This window comes from Thunnus albacares, chromosome 13 (genome assembly GCF_914725855.1).
Source record: "Thunnus albacares chromosome 13, fThuAlb1.1, whole genome shotgun sequence".
Taxonomy (NCBI): domain Eukaryota; kingdom Metazoa; phylum Chordata; class Actinopteri; order Scombriformes; family Scombridae; genus Thunnus; species Thunnus albacares.
In genome coordinates, this window is record NC_058118.1 from 30386532 (window position 1) to 30398289 (window position 11758).

An 11758-nucleotide genomic window follows, 5' to 3' on the forward strand; every position below is an offset into this window, starting at 1 on the left:
GCATGTGACTATTGTTTTAAGATACTTGAAAATGTGAACTTATCCTTTAATGAAGGGAATCTGAAATATTTTCAAATTAAAATGACAATAACACATTGATAAAAGAATTGTGTTTCTCTGAACTGAAGTTAATCTGACTTTCTGACTTTTAAGTGTCTCTGCACTCACTTTAAGTGACATTTAAAGAATTTTGGATGTCATTTCTATAAACGAGCACTGTTCTCATCCTGCGTAACAGGGAGACTCTCTACAAAGACACATTGCTGTTAACTTTTTTAAATGTCATTTTTCAATGCTGTGAGCAGCACAAACACAGTTCTGTTCACCCCCAGTGTATTAGACTGAAGTTAGAGATGACAGAGATAGATACACAACATAGCAAATAAAACCTAAACTATCTATATGATGAAGGAGCCTTCAAAAAAAGCTTGAAGATAAGTAATAATAAGTTATTCTCATGGTAGAGGATTGGATTTTTTAAAAACACATCCTCTACTTCAACTAGCACTCATTTGTAAGCTACTCCAGCATTGAAGAATATGTCTTCTTACAACAAACTGTAAATGTTTCTGCTATTTTTGGACAACATACAGCTGAAATACATTCACATAAACACAATGAAACAGCTGCTGAGGGAGTTTCTGTCAACTTTACCGTCCGTGACACGACCCACCCTCCACCCCAGACCTGAACTGAAACAGCAGACACTTTTATTTGGTGCGTCAGTGGCCATCAGCTGCAGCATCACCGCATGCTGGCAGGTCAACCGTTGCTTGGCAACTGTTGATACTGACTTTGTACACAGCAGTATGACGTGTGTCTTTTACAGTGTTAATTCATGATAGCTGCATAAAGAGAGATATTAAACAGATATTATATATGTGTATAGAGAGCGGCTGTGTCTCAGAGGTAGAGCAGGTTGTCCACTGATCAGAATATCGGTGGTTCAATCCCCGGCTCCTCCTGTCTGCATATCAAAGTGTCTTTGGGCAAGATACTGAACCCCAAATTGTGCCTGAAGGCTGTGCCATGAACATTAGGAACATCAGTTTATGACTGTGTGTGTGAATGGGTGAATGTTGGCATGTGGTGTAATGTGCTGTGTGTGAGGTTTGTTTGTGTAAGTTCATGAAACGCTAATTTCATGTAGTGGTTATGCTGATCTGTTAAACATTTTTTGTTTGAGGATATTTTGCACTCATTGATTTCTTGCAATACTCAAACACTGTGCATCCATTTATTTCTTGAAGGAGGCGTAGAGATTGGTATTTTCCCAGAATTTGTGACAGTATTTTTAGCTTTACTAAAAGGGGAACCCTTGTACAGTGAAAGACTGAATTATGCAGGTGCAGACAAGGCTCAAACAAGGTCCGAACACCAAAGGCGGCTGTAGACTCCATCAGACATGCTTGTCATATGGTGGAAATGCCCATGAAGCAACTGGTAGGATGCAGCACAGTCAGGATCATTAGCCTATTAGCGTAGTAGCCTACCGAGTAATCTATAGGTTCTTGTGAATGAACCAAAAATGAATTAATTAGGCCTCTGTGCCCAATAGAACTGCAAGATTAATGAGGTAGATGGACTGAATTGTCGACCAGCACATTGAATTGGTTCTTAAAGTGAATCAGGATTCAAGGGGATGGAGTGTCTGAGGCAGCAGGTGGAGACAGGGGAGGCCTGCAGGACTTGGGAGGTGATGTGGTTCATGCTGATGGATGGAAGCTTCCTCAGCAGACAGGGCGCTATTGATCTGGTAAGACTATGCTGAGCCCACTGATTATTCAAGCTGTCATATTATCCTGGCTGGACTATTGTAATTCACTTTTCACCTGTCTCAGCAAGTCATCTCTGAACCATCTACGAATGGTCCAGAGTGCTGCTGCAGGACGACTCACATCACACCCATTTTAAGTTCTTTACGTTGGCTTCCCATCAAGTTTAGGATTCATTTTAAGGTTCTTGTTTTCACGTACACAAGCCCTGCATGGACAGGCACCTGTGACCTTCTCCATCCCTATATCACCAGTAGGTCACTTAGGTCTTCTGACCAGGGCCTACTGGCTGTCCCTCGTTCTCAACTTAAAACTGAAGGTGATCGTGCCTTTGAAGTCGTGGCTCCAACACTGTGGAACTCTCTTCCTGTAGACAGATGGTCACTGTAGAAGCTTTAAAAAAGCAACTGAAGACTCATTTTTTCAAATTGGCCTTTGTTTCACCTTAAGATGTCTACTGATTGTTCTTTTGTGTACAAATACAGACTGACAGAAGAACAAGGCAAATTCTGGCAGAGAATGAGAGGGAGCAGTCCGCTACTTGTACTGAGAGTTATTTCTAATGATAAACAACTTTCCAGGTAAATGACTGTTAGGTGGGGAACATAAATTTGGCAGTGGCTGCTAGTGGACAGGTGAGGTACATTAGATCTATAATCACAATGAAAAAAACACACCAGACATGGCGAGCTGGGCAGATCCATTTCCTCTTATTCATTTTCTATTGCGCCCACCTGACAATGGTTGTAAATTAAGCGTCAGTCATGGAGAAATACATCTCATTCAAATGTAATTAATCTATGCACCCTGTGAGAGAACCGAAATCTTCCAACGTTGAATACCCAAAAATAAAAAGGTAGCACACACACAGATCCTCAGGACAAAGCTGACTAATCTCAGTTTCACCAGTTTATTCTGGTCATGTCAAACACACATGCTAACATTTCAGCCTAGTGGCCTTCATCAGAGCAGGGAGGTCATGTCATTTGTGTACAGGGGTTGGCAGGTGATTGGCTTTAAGTGTCACATGGTAATCAGCTCCTAATCAGCTCCAGTCCCTTAAACATCTTTTCTTGACGATATGACACTGACTACCAGTACATGCCCACTAATATTCCACTATTATTCCCATATATCAGCATGGATGAAAGAACGCCACCTTCAGCTTAACCTCTCTAAGACCGAGCTCCTTGTCATACCAGCCAGTCCTTCCATACAACAAAACATCAGCATCCAGCTCGAATCAACCCCACTCATGCCCACAAAGTCTGCCCGAAATTTGGGTGTCATGATTGATGACCAACTAACCTTTAAGGTTCGCGTGGCCTCAGTCACTCAATCATGTCGATTTGCCTTGTACAACATCAGGAAGATCAGACCCCACCTGTCTGAGCATGCAGCACGACTCCTGGTTCAGGCTCTCGTTATATCACGCATCGACTACTGCAACTCCTTACTGGCAGGCCTCCCTGCATGTACACTTAAACCTCTGCAGATGATCCAGAACGCGGTAGCGCGTTTGGTCTTCAATCAGCCCAAAACAGCACCTGTCAGCCCGCTGTTGATATCCCTCCACCGGCTCCCAGTTGCTGCCCGCATCAAATTCAAAACCCTAACACTTGCTTACAAGACAGCAACTAAAACGGCTCCTGCCTACCTGAACTCCCTCATTCAGGTCTACACTCCCTCCCGCCCACTACGCTCTGCCAACGAAAGGCACCTGGTACCACAACAGGGCCCTAAGTCACTAGCTAGACTCTTCTCCTCTGTAGTTCCCCGGTGGTGGAACGAGTTACCAAACTCTGTTCAATCTGCAGAGTCCCTCTCAATCTTTAAGAAAAGACTAAAGACCCAGCTCTTTTGCGAACACCTCTGCACTTGATGAACTGTAGGGAGAGAAAAAAAAACAAAAAAACAACAACAACAAAAAAAAACAACAAAACATGCTTCTATGTACTCTAATCATTGCCTTGTTGCACTGCCTGTTGGCATCTACGTCCTATCGGACCCAAACTTAAGCTTTATGGCACTTACTGGTGTCGTTGTCTCCTGACTAGATCCCTGCTTGTGTTGTATCAGTCTCATATGTACGTCGCTTTGGATAAAAGCTAAATGAAAAATGTAAATGTAATGAAAATTAATATGACAACATTCTGAATTTGATACAGGTCATTTAAACAGCATTTTCTGTTTGGATATTCTGAATTCGGCCTTATTACAAATGCAGCATGTTCAGATTAGACACATGGGATATGCTGATATCGTTTGGGTTTGTGGAGTATTCTTTGGACATGTATAAAGTGCATTGGAAATATATATCTCAGTTGGGTTTTTTATGAGTTTGTGACACACAGACTTTAGACTTGAGAAACTCAGATGTTGAGGATATTAAAGCATGGTTGTAGGCTTTGTGTATTACAGATGGATGGTAATTTTTTGTTTCATCTCATCTGTCTCATTTGAATTCATCCAGTTCAGAGCAATTTCACCTTAGTCGGAAAAACTATCCCTTAGTTAATATCTAATAATAATACGTAATAATATCATATATGACACATTATTATACTGTTGTTATGTCATGATGAAATGGTGTATTATATTATTATATGATACTATACTTTGATATTATTACGTATCATAAAATCTGTCTGACTGCTGATGTGCAAATCAGTTTATGGTGAACTATAAAAGCTGATGACACATTCATGTTTAGTGCCTCCTCGTTAACTCTTAGAAGTCTTTCCGTGAGGAATGAACATTATTGTACAGTAGCCGTCAAAAGTTTGGACAGATTTTCTCATTTAAGGGAATGGGAAGGTGTGTCAAAATTTTGTCTAGTACTCTTTATTACATATATTTTACAACAACGCAATGATTTTATTATCAGTATGTCGATATATTTAGTAAAAAGGTACTTTCAATACTGAGCTTTACTTAACTGTAAAAGTTTAAATTGTTTAAACCAGCTAGAAAATGAGCTTTGCTGTGTCAGTTTCCCCACTCAGTGCCCTATATGTCTTTTATCAGTTTTGGCACTCAACGTTTCAGTATTAAATTTACAATCACTTTCAAAAACTCTGCATGAATATCACATTATTTTTGTGCTCTACTTTAAAAACAGTATTGACCAAAATTTTACATCTCTCAGTAGCAGCAAACTGATGTCGTATATGACAATGAAAATAGAGGTCTGTCATTATTTTTAAAACTTCAGAACCTCTTACTCATCTTCTTTTCAGACAGAATTGTTGGATTCATCCTCTCACTTTAACTCAAGTTTTCTGTGATGCATTTTCAATCAAGATATTTTCCCTTTTCCTTTATTTACAACAATAAAACAAATACTATGTAATGATGTTCATGAATCTTTAGATACTTTAGTTATGATTCCTGAAAAAATATTTTAATATTTGAAACAAATAAAATATGAAAGGCATCAATATTTACAGCCCCCGATGGAATATCATTCACCTGTAAGACTAGTCTGAATTCTGTTACTTTTAAAGGTGCAGTGTGTAGAATTTAGTGGCATCTGGTGGAACAGACTTGGCAGAAGTGGATATAACATTCATAAGTATGTTTTAACCAGAATTGTTGTGTTTTTTTTAATTCAGTTGGTTGCAATCTGCAATGTCACCACTAGATGCCACTAAATCTTACACACTGGTCCTTAAAGAGTAACTCATTACTGGAAAATGATTAACACATGCACAGTTATTCCTCTGCAAAAATGTGTGTATAGACTCCTTTTACTGAAGTAAATAATATTTACATATCAATAAAAATGCATTCTGTGGAAAGTGCAAATATATAGATATTTTGTTCACTTAAACTGTGTGTCATTTCCAATTCATTAGACCTCCTTTACTGTGAAACACAGCCATAATTCTCTGTCTAATCACTTTAATCTGCAGACCGTAGATCACAGCATTGAGAGCAGGAAGAACCACTTCACCCACAATGGTCGCCACTTTCCTGTGGTCTGACAGCCGAGGGAAACGGTGCAGGATGACGATGATGAAAGCCGATATCAGCAGGAGGATGTACACAGCCAGATGGGTGGCACAGGTCTGCAGCGCTTTGCTGTTCACCATCTTGTTCTTACTGCGCAAACACACCGCAGCAATCTTCAAGTAGGTGAGAGTTACGCTGCTGACGGAGGAGCCCAGCAGGACCACTGTGTAGCCGAGGCCGTAGATTTGATTGATGAGGACGCTTTCACAGGAGAGGCTGAACAAGGAGGCGTTATCACAGAACAGGTTCGGTATAACCCGCCTGCAACGTGACAGGCGGATAGTCAGACCCAAAAGGATCGCCACCATGATAAAGGCTGCGACCCACGCCGCAACCGACAGCTTCACCACCATCTTGTCGGTCATGATGGTGGCGTATCGCAGAGGGTTGCAGATGGCGACATAGCGATCAAAAGCCATGATCATGAGCACAGTGTGAGAGGTGCTTCCATAGACGTGAACACAGAAAGCCTGAATGACACAGTCCATGTAATGAATGTAACGCTCCGAGTTTGATATAAACATATCTCTGAGTACATGAGGTATAATTATCGTTGCCCCAAAAACATCATTAATACTCATGTTGCAGTAGAGCAGATACATGGGCTGGTGGAGGCTCCTGGTCCTAAAGATCAGCACTACCAGACCAAGGTTGGACACCATGATGAAGATGTAGATGAGGAGAAGGAGGGTGAAGGCAGGGATGGAAGACTTAGGGGTGACCTTTAACCCCTCCAGGAGAAGGATATCCTCACTTAAAGTCCAGTTTTCCATATCTCACTTCAAATACAGCATCTGTCATGTAACAATAAAGACTTTTGTTTGGACGACTGCACTGCACACAGTCACAGAGTTATAGTTATAGAAAAACAACACTTCATGATGATACGGTTCATAAATAATTAACAACTTAATGACAGTGAATCCAATATTTACACATTTTGGCAAATTGTAATTTGACAAAATTTTCCACATGAATTTTGGGCAGAGAGGGCATCAGACTTATTAAATCTTTGGCTTTGCTACTTCAGTATTATTAGGAACAACATATTTAAAAAGCTTGGAAAGTAGTTAAGCTTTACAACAGTAGTGAGTCTTATAATTTGATTTATGAAGAACAAATTCAATTCCCCGATTCAGTGAGCACTCAACAAAGATCTATTCACACCTGTCAACATTATTTTTGTCTGCTTTTTTAAATAAAATGCAGATAGTTCAATTAACATAAACACAGTTTCTGATTTGAAATGAGACAGCTGCTCGGGGTTTGTGTGTGTTTGTCAGCAACACGACCTTCCCTCCACCCCAGACCAAACAGGAAACAGCAGACACTTTTATCCGATGCATCAGCTGCAGCATCACACGTCAACAGGTCAACTGTTGCTTGGCAACTGTTAATAACTCATTGTATGTGTGTCTCTCTACGAGACAAAACAATACACATCAACATCCCTCAGAAACATTAAGTATATACATAGAAAACAGTTTCATCACTTCCACCACTTTGCCCAAGGTTTTTTTTTTAAGATAGTAGAGTTACAGTGTTTCAAGGTTAATCAGATGTTAGTGTGTCTGGCTAGAAATATTTAGACCTGCTTCTCAGTGATTTAACAAGAAACTAATATGGATGCCAATTTCTGCATCCACACTTTTCAGCACCTCAGGAAACGTACTGTATTGGCCAGAATATAAGATTATATTTTATTCTGGAAACTGAAAAACTGGGGGTCGTCTTATACACAACCTTTCAAGCGAAGGGAGTTTGAGTTTTGTCAGTTCTCCTTTGGCTGTGTCTTTCATGTTCTCCCAGTTTGTAGAAGCTCACTGAGGTCAGTGGGTGACGGGGGGGAGAGGCCTACAGAGGCAAACCATCCTCACAGGAAGTGAAGTGAAGGTCCAGAACAGTTTTTGTGATGTTGCATATCCCATGCTTGGGTTCTGTTACATTAGGAGAGGAGTGGGCTAATGCCAAGTGACAGATGACCTAGACTTGTTGCTGGACTGTTGAGCAATATGTTGCCTCATGCCTCACTCCTGCTAGAGTCCTGACAAAGACCAAGATGCCTGAACACATCACAGCGGTTCATTCACTCCCAGTGTGTCAGAGAATAGAGTTTAAAGTACTGCTGCTTGACTAGACTCGCTCCGACTTTGACCATCTTCAAATCCCATAGAACTTCATTTGAAGCTACACCCAGAAAATGTGTATTTTTCTAAATTCTTTGGTTAAAATACACCCTCACTGTGTTTTATTTCAGCACTGACAGATTTTTATCTGTCTTTACATTCAACATTTTGCACCAGAAAACATACGGCTTACGGCCTACAGGAGCAAACATGTTGAATGAATTTCCTGAAATAAATGAAAAGCCTTTTCAGTGACTTGAAACTTGCATTGTTTACAGCTTGCAGTCTTCTTCATCTTCTCTCTTACTGACACATGTTTTTATGGCACGTTAATCAACAGCCATTTCTTCATAACTGTCCTGTTTCACGCCACCTTGGTGCTCATGTGATACGTCTGCATCCTTGTGCTGGTAGAGCAATGATGGGAATAGTGATTAAAACCTGTCAACATTTTTGCAAATGAATCCACTTTGAATTAAAGGTTGAATGATGAAATTCCAAAACAACTCACAAACAATAAGGCCTGTTTTTATTTAGCAATAAAACCTTTTATTATTATTATCATTATTATTATACAGACAGGGGCACCCTGTTTGTTAAAAGGGTTAGCTACTTTATCACAGGGGTGCAAACATGCTTATATGAAGTTAACTCAAGAAAAATAAGATAATAATAATAATATGCACAATGATATGTAATTTCTATCTACAGTATTCATTATAAATTATAAATAGAGTGCATATTTGTATCTATCATTCAATGAAAATGTATTTAATTTCTGTAGATTTCTCTATAGGAAGGAAAATGCACACAGTTACGAAGCAAACGAATGCTCCACAATTAAAACACATGAATCCAGTGATTCATTCAGTGACTGCAGTGACTCAGAAATTTGACCCACTGGAAGTTCATAAATGTGATCAACTTTGTTAATTGTAAAAATGAATAAACTAATCTCCTTTCACAGTGTTGGTTTAAATTTAATTACTTTTTATTTTATTCTATTAACAGCATAACAGAAAAAAGAAAAATGTGGCAGAAGAGGCCGAGAAGCAAAAGGCTTATACAGTAGAACTCACCCCGAATTTAGAATAAAACTGTATATTAGAGAAAGACAATACAAAACACATATTAAAACTTAAATCACAGCATTAAATTGATTAAGGTTGGTAAAAATCTTATACTGGAAGGTCTGGAATCTACTATTAACAACATATTAGTACATACTGAACCATCCACGTCCAGTTCATAATTAAAATAATAATAATAAATATGCAGCCTTCACAAAACAGAAATAGGTTCATGAAAAAGACAAATTTCTTCTAAATTATGATTTTAAAAAACTTGTTTGTATTCACATTATGATGACGACAAAACCTTTGTGGGCTGGAATAATTTTGACAGGAATTTTCGTATCTCTTTTGACTGTACCCCATAAATAATAGGGTTCAAGCTGCCGGGGATGATGTGAAACAAAATGGCAGAGAGTTTTCTGTAGTCTGAGTACTGGGGGAAGCGATGCAGGATGATGATGAACGTTCCACATAAAAACATAATTAGATAAACAAAGAGATGAGTGCTGCAGGTCTTCAAGGCTTTACTGTTCAAAGACTTGTTCTTACTCGTCAAACAAACTACTGCGATTTTAGTATAAGTGAGAACCATGCTGCCTATAGAAGCTGTGAACAGAACGACAGTGAAGGTGAGGCCGTAGATGTTATTAATAAACACATTCTCACAGGAGAGTTTAAACAGCGAGGCATTATCACAGAACGGGTTTGTGATCAGAGTCCTGCATCGGTTCAGCCGTATGGTCAGACCGAGCAGAATCCCAACCAAAACAAAGGCCACTCCCCAGGCAGAGACCGTCAACTTGATCACCATCTTGTTGGTCATTATGGCAGCATAGCGTAGAGGATTGCAGATGGCAACATATCTGTCAAAGGCCATAATCATGAGCACAGTGTGGGAAGTGGTGCCGAACATGTGTGTGGTGAAAGCTTGGACCACACATTCATAATAACTAATGAGGCGTTCAGAGGGAGGCAGCAAGATATCTGAAAGCAAACGGGGCACCATGATCGAATTCCCAACAATGTCATTGACTGGCAGGTTGCAAAAAAGGAGATACATGGGCTGGTGGAGGCTTTTGTCAATGAAAACTAGGACAACAATGCCGACATTGGCTGATATAATAACTATGTAGGACAACAAGAAAAAGAAAAAGACAGGGTACATGGAAACCTGTGTGACCTTTAACCCCTCTAGCTCGAGGGTAAGGCTGTTGAATGTGTAGTTTTCCATCAACCTGAAAGAAAAGAAACAAAAGGGGGAGATGTTGATTTGTCACATGTTTGAAGTTACATCCAATCTAGATATCAGTGATCAATTATATGTTCTAGAAAGTAGTTCAGATAACAATATTCAAAATCAATAAAAACTGAAGACTTTAAATTAGAAACCTTTGAAAACACTTCAGTGATTTAATAATTAAAACATTTGAATATTACCTTTGGTTTCTCTTGTCTGTACCTGCAGTCACCAGATACCCACCAGCCAACCATCTGCCAGAAGATCTCAACCTCAGTCTCAGTTCTTATAAAGAGATTTAGTCATCTGGGGAGGTAATGCGATGGAAGTCATCAAATTGGTGGCCATAGAGACCATCAACAGAAAAGCGTAACCACTGAAGGCTGGCAGTGATTGCAGTTTCATAAATCAAATGTAGAAAATTAACATTCTGTATTATTTTAATAGCACACATAATCAGCAATGCTGAGAAGTTGAAGAAAATCAGTATAGTAGTGATTCACAAGTGGCAGAATTTTCTATGTTCTATGGGTTCTTCCTTCTGACAGGTTTCATTTATGATTAAATCCTCCAAAGCTACTCCTGGGCAACCTGATCAACTTATTATTAACTTAGTATTATCGTGTATTAATGTTACATTCCAGTCACAGAGCTAAGCATCCATTTCTCTAAAAGATGAATACTCTGGGATATTTGAAAAAAACAGAGGGCTGCGTTAGACTTACTGCTATTCTGAAGATATTTCCAGAATCTTCAAAGACTATTTCTATGTGATAAAATACATTGTTGGTCCATGCACTCCAGAACGAATCAGCATCAGAAATATATGAATCACTTTTGTTGTCACTGTTGAAAAATAAATATTGGTTTGGGCTAAAATTACCGACAGTGATTATGGTCATGGTTTAAAAAAAACCCAATGTTGACTGTTGGTTGGAAACAAGAAGTGAACAGTAATCTCCCAACCTCCTCCCTACGCGGACTTTGTTACTCTAGAATAAGATCTCCTGGTCCAGCTACATCCGCAACCACATTTGACAGGCTCTAACCTTGACCAGCCTTTGGTCTGCTCTGCGAGAGCAAGCTGTGTTTAACTGGGACACCTACTGAAGTCCACAAGGACATCTGTTGAGGTGGAGGTGGAGGAAGTTTGTGTGTTCCTGCTGGGTCCTATGAGAGTGTTGAAAACTGTACTCCAGCTGACCAGTGGGATGATGAGCATGGCTCCTGCTGTTTGGGAGTAGCAGAAGGGATCCCCTTCAATACCCCACTGTTAGGGGTGTTTGAGAATACGGAGTAAAAGGCAGCACATCACATCTGTGTGAAGGTCTTATGCTTTCTGGCAGGAATGAAAGTGTAGAGGTGGACCACGTTTTTTGGCCCAGATAAGTCCTTGTACAAGCTGCCTATTGAAAAACATACAGTTGACCTCCAATGGAGGTTGGTTCATGATGGAATAGCTAAGAACAGGCACGTGGCACACCTGGATACAAATCATGCGGGGGGATGTCCTTTTTCTCAAATGAAACTTTA

At 39.7% G+C, this 11758-nt stretch overlaps 2 protein-coding genes across 2 annotated transcripts; both read right to left on the reverse strand.

Moving 5' to 3' along the window:
- Positions 1-5614: 5614 nt before the first annotated feature.
- LOC122995829 (olfactory receptor 52N5-like) lies at positions 5615-6562 on the reverse strand. The gene has a single exon (XM_044371203.1). The coding sequence runs from the start codon at positions 6560-6562 to the stop codon at positions 5615-5617; it is 948 nt and encodes a 315-aa protein (XP_044227138.1).
- A 2712-nt stretch (positions 6563-9274) lies between these two features.
- On the reverse strand, positions 9275-10222 carry LOC122995571 (olfactory receptor 146). Its single transcript, XM_044370879.1, has one exon. It carries the CDS (start codon positions 10217-10219, stop codon positions 9275-9277), a length of 945 nt encoding a protein of 314 aa, XP_044226814.1. The 5' UTR covers positions 10220-10222.
- Between the last annotated feature and the right edge of the window lie 1536 nt (positions 10223-11758).